Raw genomic sequence first — 17,910 nt, forward strand, 5'->3', positions numbered from 1 at the left:
ACAATTGTCATAAACTAGTAGTAGAAAGAGTCAGAAGACATGGGTTCAAATCCTGTCTTCTCTACTTAAAAGCTGTATGACCTCAAACAAGTAGTTAACCTCTTTAAGTCTCAATTATCTCATCTGCTAAATGGCTGTTATATTTTCTACCTAATCCCAAAGCTTGGTGGAAACTCAAATGAGATGATTATGTGAAAATACCTTTAGAACTATAAAGGGGTATCAAATATACATGATTATATGATGATTCTACTTCTAACTATGCTGATTATTTTCCTAGGTTTTCAATTCGATTAATATATATATTTATCAGTCATATTTAGAAGACTTTCCCAACAAGCTTGCTTTTGGTTTGAATAAACTGATATATTCTAATATTTACTTTGCTAAAAGACGTCTTGAACATTTTAAACTGTTTTTAAAAGAGGAAGAGTCTTTTATTTTTTCCTTGCAATCCAGCTAATCAGATTTTGGCAAGTCTAGGTTATATTGCTAGATAATCTGTGGGTTTCTACAGTACTTGTTATCCAAGAGGAAGAGTCTTTTATATGTTCACATGGACTCTGTGTTCATGTCCTATCTAGACTTTCATTTTCACAAAAAAATGAAAACTCAGTTGGTCCTCTTGTTCTATGAAGGGTAAAGCAGTCGGAAGGGCACTTGGCTAGAGCTGAAGATTCATATTCTATCCTCAGTTCTGACACTTACTGTGTGTGACATTGGGCAAGTCTCCTAATAGTGCTGAGCTTTGATTTCGTCACTGGTGAAGTGAGGGCAACAACCCTGGCCTCTCGGCTTGTTGTGAGGCTGATGTGAAAGTTGTTTATAAAGTAAGAAACACATGCCCACTAAAGGTGTTTGAGAAATATGTCTCCCTATTGGAATGATTCTGTGGCATTATCTTTTACCAAAGCAATGTCCCAATGGCCTTCCCTAAATTTGTCTCTTTTCAGATGCAGTTACATACATATGAGAACACTTTGCTTAAAAAAGATGCAAGTTTGCAAAAGGTTGGTACTATTCCTTTGCATGAAGTCCCATGGGATTTGCTAACTCTCCATAAATCATAATGGATATGGTCATTTGAATAACTTCACCCCTATTAAAGTACCTGATCTTACTATTCTGTCACCAGACTTTCCTTTATAATACTTCACAAAATTGTTCTTCTCAGTGAAGAATACTGACTTCTCTATCTGGGATAAGTTTTAACATAACCTCTCTAAATTTTGGTGGTGTTCATCCATTTATGTAATAAATAATAGTGTGCCAATTTACCAGTTACTGGCTAGGTATGGTGATGTAGTTTTAAGTCATAATAACACAAATGAGTGTGCAGTCATTTGTTTTAGTGAAAAAGAAGAAAGTATTCCCCAATTATTTTCTACCTAGTTTGATTGATTTGATAGGTAGGTAGGTAGGTAGATAGATACCATTCTCTTTATGTCTGTAATCATTGCCTATGTGATAACACAAGATTCTGGCTACAGAGATACTGGTTATGGTGGCTTTAAAAAACATAGGAAGGACACAGTCTAAGTTAATAAACTTGCACATTCTAAGACAGGGAAGTAAATAAAAAACAGTGTTTCTCTTTTTCTGAATGTCATAAAGTTTCAAAGCAGTGGAATATGAATTGTGGACATTGACGAGGTTACTGAATGTTGTACCAACTTTCTTTGTTCATCGTGGGTGCTCTTCGTCTCCATATAGTGACATTACGGTAGTGGTGGCTGCTCACCTCCTCCAAACTCTCGTTTTTCCACCACTTTGCATTTATGCCCAACATTCATAAGGTATTGATTGAGCACTTCCCATTTGCCAGACACCATGCTAGTCATGAGATAAAATTATAGGTCAGACATTGACTATACCCTCTGGTCTTACAGTACAAAACCGAGATTGTAACAGATAGCACTTGAATTGGATAAAAATGGGTGCCTTAATAATTCATTAGTCATTTACAGGTAGACTAATTTTTTTCCATAAATGTGTCATGATAAATATAATATAAATAAAATATAAATAATATATTATTATAAATTATTATAAAATAATTATTATAAATATAATAAATATAATTTTGACTTGAACTTAAGAATTACCTTTCAGAGTTTGATTGCACTGAACCAGGCAAATATGAACATAACGGCACAAGTTAGGTATAGCTGCCTTGCTGTCCCATACTTTTTGTGTGTTTTTAACCATAAACAGAGACTGGCTCCGTTTTCGGATAATAATATTGGTAGGAGATCTTGTAATCCTTGGGCATTTGCAATTCTGTGGCTCTGATTGATAGTCTACTAAATATGATTTGGTAGGCTCATACATTTATTTGCTATTCTCTCTTCTACTTTTCAGAAGGATTTAAGTATAGAAGAACTTAAGTCAACCATCATAGAATATAGAAACATTATAGAGGTATGCCAAAATAATCGCACAGATTGCAAGGTGGGGTTATTTAAATGTAAATCCCCCGCTAAGGTAACACATACAGCCTAATGTCGTATGTGATTCCAGAATTTACGAGGGGATAAAGACACACTGACTCATAAGTTACAGCACTTGCAACAGGAACTTATCATGTAAGTAAAGCAATTTCTCACCAACCTTCTCTCATGTGTCTCCACCCTACATTATTGGCCTGCTGAGCTATATACAATTCTTTGAACATGCCACATTCTTTTCTTCTGTACTTTTATACGTGGTATTTTCTCTGCTTTTCTCCAGTGGAACTCCTTCTCAAGTTTTCTCTGACTCTCCCTTGCTTTTCTCTTACCTTGACATTAAGCCATCCTTTTGAGTGCATGCATGGCATGCTGTTCTTACCTCTTAACACACATTATCTTATCATAGTTTGTTTTTGAATATGCAAAATATGCTAGTCCAGGAGGCTACAGGAGCCAAACAGATATCAAAAATGAGTAAAATCAGTGGGGTTAGTCCACATACTTACGAGAGTGACAACTGAGAAAAATGAATTAGCCAGATGAAGGCCACCTAATCAAGAGTATATGGGCCCAGGGCACCTGGGTGGTTCAGTCTGTTGGGTGTCTGACTCTTGATTTCATATCAGGTCAGGATCTTGGGGTCATGGGTTCTAGCTCAGCAGGGAGTCTACTTGAGATTCTCTCCCTCTCCCTCTGCCCCTCCCCCTGCTTGTGCATGCTCACTCACTCACACTCTCTCGCAAATAAATAAGTCTTTTAAAAAAGAATATATGGGGCCAGTGTAGCTGTATCTTCTGATTTTTTAAAGAAAAGCCAGAACTCTAGATTTTCAGTGAAATTTTCTAATTTTTAAGTATTGGCTCTAGTTCTTAAAGAAGAAAGCATGGCCTACTTGTTTGCAACCACAGAGAGTCAGTCACTAATCTCTGTGGCTCCTGGAGGACAGAGACTATCTGTTATTTCTCTATTACTGAGTACCTTATATAATCCTTGGCACACATGAGGGCTTACTGTATTTAGTGATAAACCCCATTTTGCTGACTTATAACATAGTCTCATCTAACCAGACTAGACTATTGCTTTTGTTTTCTCAAGAAATGGGATCCAGTTGAATATTAGTGGAGAGTGTAATAGAATCATCTGTGAAGAAGAAAAATCTTTACATTGTGAACTCATTCTTGCTCAGTCTGCAGAGGTAAGTAATTATCACCAAATGGAAAGCTTGAAACAATAAGACCATATGCAATAGCTTTCTATTAGGTAAAGGCCCAAGCTTGCTGAAGAGTGCCTGTGACATTTTGAGGAGTCTGTTGATTGCTTTTAGAATCTAAGTCTAAGGTCTCTTAGCCTGGGGGGAAAAATGGGCCTTTTTCAAGTTATGGCTGAAAACCATAGCGAGGCTCAAGACTAGGGTTGAAGCATGTGTTCAGTGAATCCAGACTTTAGAAATCTTTATATTCTTGATATTTTTTTAGGAGAAAGTACCTGTGCTGATTCTCAGCCTGGGGTCCAAAAGGTAACAAGAGAGCTCCATGAACCATTTTTCAGTATTTTCCTAAACCCTCAAAGCAAATGTATCTGCCAAAAATAAAGATGCTTGGAAATAACATGAAATTCTCTGCTCTAAAATGTGATTGTAGCAACCCAATGTAATGGCATTGATTATTACATTCTGAACAGAAATTAGAATTTTCATGTTTTTGGTTAATTTTAAAATGCAAGTGGATTATTACTTAAATCTTTGTTAGGTAGAACTAGTTTTTTACAGCATGGGAGGAAATAATCAAAAGTCTTCGAGGGGATGAAATGTTGGGGATCCCTCCAATACTCTTTTCACTTTTTTGTGCTTGTTATGTTAGGAAATGCTTTATTAGCAAATTGCTTTCTTTTCACTATTTTGATGGGCTCTCCATGTCTGTGGACGATGGATATGTCAGAATGTCCTCCTCTTGACAGCTGTGATATGACCTTGAAAGGAGAGGAAAAATGTCTTTGGGACAAATGCTGTTTGAATTTCTCCTGCCAAGGATGCAGGGCCAACATATGCTGTCTTCGTCTAAAGCTGTCTCAGGCAGCCTTGGACATTCTGCTGAGGGCTGTGCTTTCCTGACATTCTGTTTCAAATACTCATCGTCTTACTGTGTTTTTGAAACCAAGCCAAACTGCCAGACTGAATGAAACGGTGGCAAATCTGCCACAGCAGTCCTCTGAGATAATAATGATGTCAAGATGCCAGCCTGTAAAGTTCTATACTTCTAAACAGGGGTTAAGCAGCTGGCAAAGTTCTGGCTCTGGGATTTAGCCCATTAATGGATTAGGAAATCTGCCTTCTAATTGGAGTCTAGAAATAAGAGCTCTATAAATGTTTTCCAATAGACAACAAAAAGGAAGTTAAATGTGGTATTGTCATATATGTAAAATACGATAGGAGATGGATGTTTTGAGAGAACTATAAGTAATATCCTATGGTAAACATCATCCAAGAGTGTCTTTTATGAAAGGAAGGGAGAGAGACAAAAGAAACCAGTCTATTATCAGTGGGATTTATTGAACACTCTCCCAACAGTTTTTTTTTTTCTGTGAATTTCATTACCTTCCCCTGTTTTCATAAAGCTAGAACCATAGCAGTTTATATTACCCACATGTAAATGTTATCTATTGGATAAATGCTTTTCCTTAAGAATGAATAAATGTTAAGTTGAAGCCATCCTAGAGAGAAAATGTAAACCATTGTTTGGTAACGTAGGAAGACTTTGTAAGTCTTCTTAGAACTCTTCGATGGGGACAGTTATATTGACCCATGAGCATCATTTTCATAAAATAAAAATACTGTTCTTTATTAGAATGACAGAGTTGTGGACATTTTGATAATGGTTTCAGAACAATGAAACTGGCAGTGCAGTTTAATCAACTTGTCATCTCTGCATATGATGATGGACCAAGAAATGCTGTTATTACTGAGAAAACTTGAACAAAAGGGAGTAGAATTCACAGCTATGCTTTCAAAGCTGGAATTGTATAACATATGTACTGTGGTGATTCACCGGCTAGGAACGGCTGCAGATAACTGACTGACAGCTTGTTTGCTGAGTCCAGGCAGAGCTCTGTTTTGTCGAGACCCAAATTACGCCTACTATGAAAAGAGAAGATTTTTCTAAAACCTTTTTGATGTTGATTTTCTAGTTCTGGCTCAGTCAGTTCAACCTCAATCAGGTTGATCATTAGATATGAATTGTTTGGGCTTATGTTTCCTGTAGGGTAATCTGTAGTATCAGAGGACTAAAGACATGATATCTATTAAACAGTTTCCTTCTGGCTAGTAGCTAGTACCTCTTACTCCAGTTTGATTTTTGACTGGAAACAAGATGATCAGAGAAAGCAGAGAACACATTCAGGTTGGTATTTCCAGTCCCTTTCACAGTGCCTAGCATATAGTAGGTAGTAGTTAATTTAATGAGTGGGAAAAAAAATCCATGAAAATGCTTGTTTCCTACTATTCGAGAGGGAAATAAAATTGGGTACATTTGGTTTTGAAAAACAATTCTACCTGTATATATTCAGCGTATATGGAGCACCGGACAAGAGTTGGCATTTATACATGGTGACATCTGGGATAAAGGAAAGTCATGGGGCGGCATCAAATGAGAAAGAATTCTGTATGGTGTCTTAATTATCTATATGGTAGACCTTAAGTCTAAATTACTTCTTATATAATAGCCTATGCCCTTCGCCTGAATTCCTAGTTGAACATGTGGAACTTTTTCAGCACGGAGAAGTTTCTGAAGTTGAAACCCTCCTGGATAGCTCTCTACAGTGGATAATTGATCCAGAAATTACTGTGACAGAAAAGTGGGAGAATAAGCTTACTGTAAGTGTTTTATATTTGTGATTTTCCTGGTTTTTCTTCTGCTTTCCTAATCCAGGTAATACTTATTATATGCAGTACCATTTCTAAGACTTTATGATAGTCTTCTGCTATCTCGGTCTGTTGATGTGTATGGAGTGTATGTCTGGGGATGTGCGTGAGTGTGTGCATGTGGGTGAGAGTAAGAATGAGAGGGTGAGGGTAAAGGTAAGTGTGTGTGACCATGAGGGTTAGGATAAGGGTGTGACTGTGAGGATAAGTGTATGTGAATGTCAGGAGGAAAGTGAGAGTGAGGACATGTGATATGTGTTAAAGAGACAATAAATAAAATGATGTAATGAAAAAGTATTTTATTTGAATCCTGTGAGAATTGCTAGTCTAAGCTTGGATTTTTCCTTGACCTATTAAAATTCTCTTAATTTGGTAGAATGATTATTGTGCAAAGGAATGTTATTCCTGAAATTCTGACAATTTTATTATCCCAGAAATTGGGAGAACATGAGAACTTAGCTAGTTACAGTTTTGTTATAAAGGAAGCATATAAGAAGAAATTTCTTTAATTTATCCATTACTTATCTCAACTTCTTGACTGCAAGACAACTTTCTAACATCCATCAGCTTCCTAAGTTAAACTAAAGCAAGAAGCAAACTCTGAAGACTCTGGAATATTAATTTCAACCTCTTTGACAAGCCCTCCTTTTTTTAAAGTTTCTTTTGAATATGCTAATCAACAAATAGTGATTTTTATTGCATTTCCTTATCTCCAATTCTAAAGCAATTGTGATGATTGATGAAATAAATGGTCAGGGACTACTTATATTTTTAAAAAACTCAATTTTGGGCACATAACAGGTATATAATATGTACTTGTTAAATTGAGATAATCAGTTCAAAGACTAATCAATCTTTGTGCAATGGATAATTGGTATCTGTACAATTAGAATTTTCGGGTTTAATCACCATGAAGACGATTGAGATAGGATGACCATAACATTTTGTATTGCCTGTCATTTGTTTATATTTAACACTGGAGTGGTGGAGTTTGTTTTGTGACTTTTCTTGTAGGAATTCAAATATATAATGGACGAGAAACTAAATCTTTGCATATTAATGCTGAACAGCTTGGGAAACCACAAAGAATCTCTTGATAAAGGATTTGTCAAATTAATAGAGATTTTGAAGAGATTCAGGCTGGAATATTTTTATTTCAGAAAAGAATTTCTTTCCAGGTGATGGTCATTTATATTTAAGAAACCCATGCTTTATATACATGACCCATTTGTGATTGTACCATAGCATTTAGTTTACTTTTTTAAGCAGTGTACATTGATTTCAGATGCCACTTTTTCAAGGAAGACATTTTGTCTGATAATTTTGAATTCTGAAATAGTGTGAAATTGACTTATATATTCAAAATTTCAAGTTAGTGAACTTTAACATTTGTGGAAACCCTGTATAATGAGTTACAGAATATAGAATTCTTTTAACCAGAAAGGAGTTTAGAGATCATTTAGTAAAACCTTATAATTTTACAGAGGACGGAGGCATAAGGATATAAAGTAAGTTGATCAAGACCTGAGAGTTATTAATGGAAAATCTATGAAGTGATTTATTAAAGGAAGAATTTGCTGAGTCTATTGACTCCTATCCCGTTGGGCTTCATTTTCTGCCTCAGTATACAATGTATTGCATTGGGCGCTAGTCAATTAAATTTCAAGGAAAAGAAGTCCGGGAATAGAGGACTCTAAATGTAAAATAATTTACTATCTTACTGTTCCTCTAACCTTAATTCTTGTGACTATGGGGAAATTCTTGAAATTTGTATGCTCTGTAAACCACATACTAAACAAGGACAGCTATTTTATCTTTTATTGACCGCTGCTAGTACCATACTAAGCATTCCCGTAAATGCTTTTTCAGGAGTGAATGAGCATGGGTGTATATTGAATTTGAGTAAAGTTAAAAAAAAAAAAAAAAGTCAGGGCACCTGGGCGGCTCAGTCGGTTAAGCGTCTGCCTTCAGCTGAGGTCATGATCCCAGAGTCTCAGGATCGAGTCCTGAGGATCAAGTCCCACATCAGGCTCCCTGCTCAGTGGGGAGTCTGCTTCTCCCTCTGCCCTTGCCCCTCCTTGGGCTCTCTCATTCTCTCTCACTGTCTCTCAAGTAAATAAATAAAATCTTTAAAAAAAAATTTAAAAATGTAGTTAGATACCAAAGTTGCTTAAAGAAACTTTTTTATTCCCCCCATATAAGAAAACTAGATACCAGAGAGAGGTTAATACCAGAAGGAACTCTTAAGAAAATGATCTGCTTTCCCTAAGGAGCAGAAATCCCAGACTTCCCTATAGTGGTAGAGGTATGGGTTAAGTGGATAGGCAGCTTCCTTACCCGGATACCATCTCCACAAACGGGAGCATTGAAATTCTTCTAGTTAGCAACAAAGAACTATTTGGAAAGGAGCCTGCAGTAGAATCATTTCTAAATAAGTGAATCTTCTGTATTATTCTACAAGACACACAGCAGCCCAATTAAGTAACAGTAGGTACAATTTGTTGAGAGCTTACTGTGTTGGAGGTAGTGCTAAAAATTTGACATACTTTTATCTCCAGAGAGGTTCAGTGACTCACCCAAGGTTACCCAAGAGGGATTAAGTGACAGCTGGGAGCAGACCTAGATGTGTGCAACTTCAAAACCTGTGTTTTTTCAGCTATTAATCCCCCACCATCTGCTTGTTAAAATCAAATAAAATATTCATTAAAAATATTCTGGGAGCCTGGCATTGGGCAAAATACTACTCATCACTGTAAGGATGGTTAAGCCCCTGCCTTCTAGATATAATTTAAAACAGACAAAACCATTTAGTGGCTATGCACAAAATGATTTGGCTGTCAGTTTTAACTGTGAATAAGAATATAAGTGGAGTGGGGTGCCTGGGTGGCTGTTGGTTAACTGTCCAACTCTTGATCTCAGCTCAAGTCTTGACCTCAGGGTCATAAGTTCAAGCCCTATGTTGGACTCCATGCTGGGTGTGGAGCCTACTTAAAAAAAATTTACATATATATATATATATATATATATATATATATAGAGAGAGAGAGAGAAGAGAGAGATACACACACATACATACATATATATACATGTACACATATATAGAGAGAGAAAGAGAAGGGAGTGTATTTTGTGGGGATGAGAATGAGAATTCTATGTTTAGATGAGGTAGGAAATATTTATTAAAGGTAAACTTTTAGGGGCTGTTTGCTGAGAAGGAGAAGGTTTTCATTCTATTGCAAGATAAATAGGCTCCAGTGCTGAGGAATGGAAAGAATTGAGTGAGTCAGGGAGAGGCAGTGAAAGAAAAACCTGCTCTTGAAGGTCTCAGTGAGAAAAAAATGTCATTTGTGCAACACCCAAGTGCCAGCTCTCTGCCAGTTTTTTTTTTCCCTAGGTGCTAAAATATTAAATAATCTCTGCATGCATGAAACTAATATCTATTATGGGACACAGTAAACAAGTAAACATATAACTATATAATATAATGCCAGGGAGTGATAAGTGATATAAAAATTAAAGGAGGATATGAAGGTCAAGAATGATGGGGCAGGAAGACCTAATTTTAGGAAGAATGGCCTGGAAAGGCCTGTCTGTGATTGGCAAATTTAATGGATAGCTGAATGAAGTGAGAGAGTGAGCTAAAAGATGATCTGGGAAGGGCTCTAGCCAGAGGAATTAGCTAATGCAAAGGCTGTGAGGTTTTAATCAGCTTGGTATATTTGAGCAGCAGCAAGAGGGCGGCATGGCTGGGGTGGAGTGAGTGCTAGGCAATGGTAGGGAGATGACGTTAGAGATATAGGCAGGAGTTAGGTTCACAGCCTTGCAGTTCATGCTTAGGGATTGGGATTTTATTCTGAGTAGATGGGAAGCAATCAGAGTGTTATAAACAGGGAAGTAATATGACATATTTTGAAAGATTATTCTAGCTGCTGGTAGAGGGAGAAAGAGAAAACAGTGACACCAGTAAAGAGTTTCTTCAGTAACAGATACCAATTAGAGATCTTGAAATCAATTTACAGGATTATGAGTAATTTTTAAAAATAAATATAAAATAGCAGTGCATTTCATATAATAGTAATATTTCATAAAAATATTAATTCAGCTGTGTGCGTGTGTGTGTGTGTGTGTGTGTGTGTGTTTGTACTTGGTTGAAATATAAAATATTTGCTGGGTCATGGTCAAAAAAAGCCACTGAGTTAGAAACTCCTTTCTTTCTTTCTTTCTTTCTTTCTTTCTTTCTTTCTTTCTTTCTTTCTTTCTTTCTTTCTTTTATTTATTTGTCAGAAGAGCACAAGCAGGGGGAACAGCAGGTAGAGGGAGGAGCAGGCTCCCCACTGAGCAGGGAACCCTGTACGATGCAGGGCTCAATCCCAGGACCCTGGGATCGTGACCTGAGCCAAAGGCAAACCCTTAACCAACTGAGCCACCCAGGTGCCCCAAAACTATTTCAATAGTCTAGGTGAAGGGGGCGGAACATGAGTCAGAGTGGGCCAGTTGGTAAGAAGTGGTTGGATTCAAACTGTATTTTGAGGATGGGTCAAATCTGACATGCTAGCTTGAATTAGGTGTGGGAATGCAAGAAAGTGTCATCCTTGACTTACAGGTTTTTGGTCTCAAAACTAAGTAAATAGGGTTCTATTTAGATGGCAAAGTTTCAGTGAGAATCAGACTTGGTAGATGTATAAATCAAGATTTAGCATTAGGACATGTTAGCAAGGAGAGTTACTGAATTCAAAAACATGCTCAAAGCTAATACTATATTTCTTAACATGATGTAACTCTCTATGGAAGAAAAATCTTCAAAGGTTTAAAATATGTTGAATATCTTTAATAGATGGTACTATGTAATTTTTAAAAAGCTATTCTTAAGACTTATGATTCATAATGTGCATTAATTATTATTTTGTAGGTACAACTAATATACATATGTAATTATATGTAATTATTAAAAGTTGTAATATTATTAAATGTGGATTTCTGTTGGTCTTTACAGTCCTTTCGCTTTCCCTTGAAAGATAATGGACTGTCTTGAGAGCTTAGACTATTCCTACAAAAGGGAAAAGTTGATAAAACTGATGTCTTAAAAAAAAAAAAAAGGAAGTGATGTCAGCAAGAAGGAATAGGAAGCCCTGGGCCTTTCTTCCCCCAAGGGAAATGCTGATTCAACAGTAATATACAAACAGATTCCCTTTGTGAGAAATCCAGAAACTAATTGAAAGGCTCCTGCACCCTGGCTAGATGTGAAATCAGCCACATCAATACTGGTAGGAAAATTTTAGATACCCTGTCAGTTTAAGTCCTTCTCCTGGCATAGGACCTTGTGATCAGAGGGAATCCCCCAGCTCCCAGATTTTCCTTGGGACTGTGTGTCCACATTCCAACTTTTCTGAGGACTTCCCAAGATACTGGCTTTTGTCTCCCCTGTTTCAAAGTGTAGATGGAACTGGGTATACTATAGACACCTAGGGGACACTGAGAACAATGATGGCAGGTGGAACCAGCATACAAGTACTCATCATAGCCCTTCTCCCAGGCTCAGAACAAAGTAAGCAGATGAAAAACTCCAGATCTTAGCTTCTCCCTGGAAGGAAAGAATAGGATCACACATTCAATATTCTGACTTTTCTGGGGGTTGTCTAAAAGACTGCCTCCTGTCACACCCGTCTTAGAGCAATGATGTTACTATGATGCTCTAGACATTTAGGGCCCATTAAGGACAAAAATGGTGATTTGAACTAGCACGAAGATTTGAGAGCCCCCAGAACCTTGCCCAGACTGATTGGTATAAGTTTTCTCCTATATAAGTCTAGGCTTTGGAGACTGGGAGAAGTGGTTTTTTCTAATATGCAGGCACCAACAAAAAGAGTCAGGAAAAATGAAGAAATAATATATTCCATCTAAAGGAACACAATCTCTAAAAACTGACCCTAATGGATCAGAGATAAATGATTTACCTCACAGAGCATTCAAAATAACTGTCATAAAGATGCTCAATGAGGTTAGGAGAACAATGCATTAAAAAATATATATATATCAGGGTGCCTGGGTGGCTTAATTAAGTGTCCAACTCTTGATTTTGGCTCGGGTCATGATATCATCATCTGGGGATTGAGCCCCATGTTGGGCTCTGTGCTCAGTGAGGAGTCTGATTTAGATTCTTTCTCCCTCTCCCTCTGTTCCTCCCTGCTCATGCTCTGTCTCTCTCAGATAAATCAATAAGAATATCAACAAAAAGATAAAAGTATTAAAAGAATACCCAACAGAAATCTTAGAAAAATATTATAAATGAACTGAAAATTTTATTAGAGGGCTTCAACAGCAGACCAGATCAAGGAGAAGAAAAGATCAATGAACTTGAAGACAGGTCTCTGGAAGTGATGTAGTCAAAGAGGCGAAAAGAAAAAGGAATGAAAGAGAGTGAAGAAATCTTAAGGGACATATAGGATATCATAAAGTAGACCACTCTATGTATTATTGGAGTCCCAGAAGGAGAAGAGAGAGAGAAAGGAGAAGAAAGGTTATTCAAAGAAAAATATGGCCCAAAACTTCCAAAAGCTGGGGGAAGGACATCTAGATCCAGGAAATCCAATAGATCTCAAATAAGATGAACACAAGAAATCCACATTGAGACACATAATAATTAAATTGTCAGAAGTCAAAAACAGAAAATTTTGAAAATGGCAAGAGAAGTTTTGTGATGTACAAGGGAAGCACTGTGAGACTATCAGTGGATTTCTCTGCAGAAACCTTGTAAGTCATGAGAAAGTGGGATGATACATTCAAAGTCCTAAAAGTAAAAGGCTACCAACAAAGAACACTATTTACAGCAAACTGTCCCTTGAAAATCAAGGTGATATAAAGCTTTCCCATATAAGCAAAAGCTGAAAGAGTTCACTACCACTAGACCTGTCTTCATAGAATTTCTAAAGGAAGTTCAAGTTGAAACAAAAGGATCATAAACATCAGTGTGAAAACACATTAAGTATAAAATTTGCTAGTAAAGGTAAATAATATAGACAAATACAGAATACTGTAATACTGTAGTATTGATGGGTAAATTTTAATTCTAGTGTAAAAGATTAAAAATTATAAGTATATAAAACAATAAAAACATGTTAAGGTACACTATATACAAAGTTGTAAATTGTGACGTCCATAACAAAGTGGAGGGAGGGGAGAAGTAAAAGTGTAATTATTGTATGTGATTGAAATTAAATTGTTATCAGCTTAAAGTAGACTTATGTTTTATGCAAGCCCCATGGTAACCACAAAGAAAATACCTATAAAAGATACACAAAAGAAAAATGAGTCAAATAATATTAATTTAAAAAAGGAAACACAAAGGAAGAAGGAAAAGAGGAACAAGAAGACAGACAGAAAACAATGAAAAAAATGACCAAAGTAAATCCCTTTACTTTAACTGTAAATAGATTAAACTTTCTAATCAAAAGACATAGAATGGCTCGATGGATTAAAAAACAATATCCAACTATATGCTATCTACAAGAGACTCACTTCAGATTTAATGACACACATAGGCTGAAAGTGAAGGGATGAAAAAAGATGTTCCAGGCAAATACTAACCAAGAGAGAGCCAGGATGGCTATACTTATATCAGAAAAAAATAGACTTCAAGTCAAAAATTGCCACAAGAGACAAAAGAACATTATACAGCAATAAAAGGATCAGTTCACTAGGAAGATACCACAATTATATATATACATACTTAATATCAGAGCACCTAATTATATAAAGCATACATTAACAGAATAGAAGGGAGAAATGGAGAGCAATCTAAAAATAGTAGAAGACTTTAATACACCACTTTCAATAATGGATAGAGCATTGAGATATAAGATCAATAAGAAAATAATACACTGGAACAACACTATAGACCAGGTGGACCCACAGACATATACAGAACATTCTACCCTTTAACTACAGAATATACATTCTTCTCAAGTGCACATGGAACATTCTCCAGAATAGATCATGTGTTAGGTCACAAAACAAGTATTAATAAATTTAAGAAGATGGAAATTATACTAAGTATCTTTTCTAACCACAATGGAATAGAACTAGAAATCAACAGGAGAAGGAAAACTGGAAAATTCACAAATATTTAGAAATTAACACACTGCTGAAAAACCACAAAGAAGAAATTAAAAGGAAAATTAGAAAAAATCTTGAGACAAAAGTGAGAACAACATATCAAAACCTATGGCATGCAGCAAAAGCAACCCTGAGAAAGAAGTTACAGTGACAAATACCTACATTAAAAAGAAGGAAGATTTCAAATTAACAACCTAACGTGATAGCTCAAGAAACCAGAAAAAGAACAAACTAAGTTCAAAATTAGCACAAGGAAGGAAATAGTAAAGATTAGAGAAGTAAATGAAATAGAGAATAGAAAAACTCTTTAAAAGAGAAATAAAAATCAATAAAATGGAGTTTTTTTAATTAAAAATTTTTATTTATATTTAAATATGTATTTAACTATTATAAAATTTAACTAATTTTAATTCTGGTATAATTAACATACAATGTTAGTTTCAGGTGTACAGTATAGTGATTCAACAATTCTATCCATTACACAGTGCTCACTATGATAAATGTATTCTTATCCCCTTTACCTATTTTACCCACCCCCCCACCCACCTCTGGTAATCATCAGTTCTCCATATTTAAGAGCCATTTTTTTGAGGCGGGGGTGTTTGTCTCTTTTTCCTTTGTTCCTTTGTTTTGTTTCATAAATTCCACATATAAGTGAAATCATATGGTGTTTGTCTTTCTCTGATGGATTTATGTCACTTAGCATTATACCCTTTAGATCCATCCATGTTATTGCAAATGGCAAGATTTTATTCTTTTTTATGGCTGAATAATATTCCATTCCATACACACACACTCACTACACCACATCATCTTTATCTATTCATCAATCAGTGGACACTTGGGTTGCATCCATAATTTGGCAATTGTAAATAATGTTACAATAAACACAGGGGTGCATATATCTTTTCAAATTAGCATTCTTATATTCTTTGGGTAAATACCCAGTAGTGGAATTATTAGATCACATGATAATTGTATTTTTAACATTTTGAGGAAACTCCGTACTGTTTTCCACAGTGGCTGCATTCTCATCAACAGTGCACAAGGGTTCCCTTTTCTCCACATCCTTACCAACACTTCTTGTTTCTTGATTTTAACCATTCTGACAGATGTGAAGTGGTATCTCATTGTGGTTTTGATTTACATCTTTCTGATGATGAGTGATATTGAACAGCTTTTCATGCATCTGTTGGCCATCTGTATGTCTTTGGAGAGATGTCTGTTCATGTCTTCTGCCCATTTTTTGTATAAGTTCTTTATATATTTTGGATACTAACCCTTTATTGGATATGTCATTTGCAGATCTCTTCTATTCCATAATTTGTCTTAGTTTTGTTGATATTTTCCCTTTGCTGGCAGAATGTTTTTATTTTTATAAACTCCCAATAATTTATTTTTGCTTTTATTTCCCTTGCCTCAGGAGACAGATCTAGAAAAATGTTGCTATAGCTGATGTGAGAGAAATTACTGCCTTTGTTGTCTTCTGGAATGTTTATGGTTTCAGGTCTCAACTTAGGTCTTTAATCCATTTGAGCTTATTTTTGTGCAGTGTAAGAAAGTGGTCCAGTGTTTATTTATTAGTATGTATGTATGTATGTATGTATGTATGTATGTATTTGATAGAGCACAAGTGGAGGGAGAGCAGAGGGAGAGGGACAAGCGGACTCCATGCTGAGTGCAGAGCCCAACGCGGGGCTTGTTCCCACAACTCTGAGATCATAACCTGAGCTGAAATCAAGAGCTAGTCACTTAACTGACTGAGCCACCCAGGTGTTCCATAGTTTCATTCTTTTGCATGTAGCTGTCTAACACCAGTATTCCCCAGCACCATTTGTTGAAGAGACTGTTTTTCCCATTGCGTATTCTTGCCTCCTTTATCATAGATTAATTGACCATATAAGCATGGGTTTATTTCTGAGCTCTCTGTTCTATTGACATGTCTATTTTTGTGCTGGTACCATACTGTTTTGATTACTACGGCTTTGTAGTATATGTTAAAATCTGAGATTGTGATACTACTAGTTTTGTTCCTTTTTTTCAGGATTACTTTGGCTGTTCAGGGTCTTTTGTGGTTTCTTACATATTTTAGGGTTATTTGTTCTAGTTCTATGAAAAATGCTGTTTGTATTTTGATAGAGATTGTATTAAATCTGTAGATTGCTTTAGATAGTATGGACATTTTAACAATGTTTATTCTCCCAATCCATGAGCATGGGCTATCTTTCCATTTGTTTGTATTGTCCTCAATTTCTTTCAATAGTGTTTTGTAGTTCTCAATGTACAGTTCTTTCATCTCCTTGGTTATGTTTATTCCTAGGTATTTTATTATTTTTGGTGCAATTATAAGTGAGATTGTTTTCTTATTTTCTCTTTCTGCTACTTCATTAGTAGTGTATAGAAACACAAACAATTTCTGTGTATTGATTTTATATTCTGCAACTTTACTGAATTCATTTACTCTAATGTTTTTTTGGTGGAGTTTCTAGGGTTTTTTATATATAGTATCATATCTGCAAATAGTGACAATTTTATTTCTTTCTTATTAATTTGGATGCCATTTATTTCTTTTTCTTGTCTGATTGCTGTGGCTAGGACTTCCAGTACTATGTTGAATAGAAATGGTGAAACTGGACATCCTTCACTTATTCCTGATCTTAGGAGGAAAGATCTGTTTTTCATCATGGAGTATGATGTTAGCTGTGGGTTTTTCATATATGGCCTTTATTAGGTTGATATATGTTCCCTCTAAACCTACTTTGTTGAGGGTTTGTGTCATGAATGGATATTGTACTTTGTCAAATGCTTTTTCTGCATCTATTGAAATGATCATAGAGTTTTTATCCTTTCTCTTGTTGATGCTTTGTGTTATGTTGATTGATTAATGAATATTGAATCACTCTTGCATCCTGGGAATAAATCTCACTCGATTGTAGTGAATGACTTTTTTAATGTATTGTTGAATTTGCTTTGATAGTATTTTGTTGAGGATTTTGTCATCTATGGTCATCAGAGATATTGGCTTGTAGTTTTAATTTTCTGTAGTTGTTTGTTTTTGTTTTTTTGTGGTGGTGTCTTTATCTGTTTTTGGTATCAGGGTAATACTGGCCACATGAATGAATTTAGAAGCTTTCCTTTCTCTTTTACTTTTTTTGGAATAGTTTGAGAAAAATAGGTATCAACTTTTCTTTATTTTTATTTTTTTAATTTAAATTTAAGTTAGTTAACATATAGTGTGGTGTTGGTTTCAGGAGTAGAATTTAGTGATTCATCACTTACATATAACACCCAGTTCTCATCCCAACAAGTGCCCTCCTTAATGCCCATCACCCACTTAGCCCATCCCCCCACCAACATCCCCTCCAGCAACCCTCAGTTTGTTCTCTGTATTTTTAAGAGTCTCTTCTGAGTTGCCTCCCTCTTTGTTTTTAT

General features: G+C 35.7%; 1 protein-coding gene across 1 annotated transcript in view; it reads left to right on the forward strand.

Moving 5' to 3' along the window:
* The window catches only part of LOC103665240 (inositol 1,4,5-triphosphate receptor associated 2), an 81,896-nt gene that overhangs the window by 55,389 nt on the left and 8,597 nt on the right, over nt 1-17,910 (forward strand). Inside the window, 7 exon segments of the mRNA XM_040641900.1 lie at nt 954-1,010; nt 2,362-2,421; nt 2,521-2,585; nt 3,546-3,649; nt 5,331-5,482; nt 6,217-6,318; nt 7,381-7,544. Of these exon segments, the coding sequence (XP_040497834.1) occupies nt 954-1,010; nt 2,362-2,421; nt 2,521-2,585; nt 3,546-3,649; nt 5,331-5,482; nt 6,217-6,318; nt 7,381-7,544 (704 nt within the window).

The sequence above is a fragment of the Ursus maritimus genome, unplaced genomic scaffold (genome assembly GCF_017311325.1).
Source record: "Ursus maritimus isolate PB19 unplaced genomic scaffold, ASM1731132v1 scaffold_26, whole genome shotgun sequence".
Classification (NCBI taxonomy): domain Eukaryota; kingdom Metazoa; phylum Chordata; class Mammalia; order Carnivora; family Ursidae; genus Ursus; species Ursus maritimus.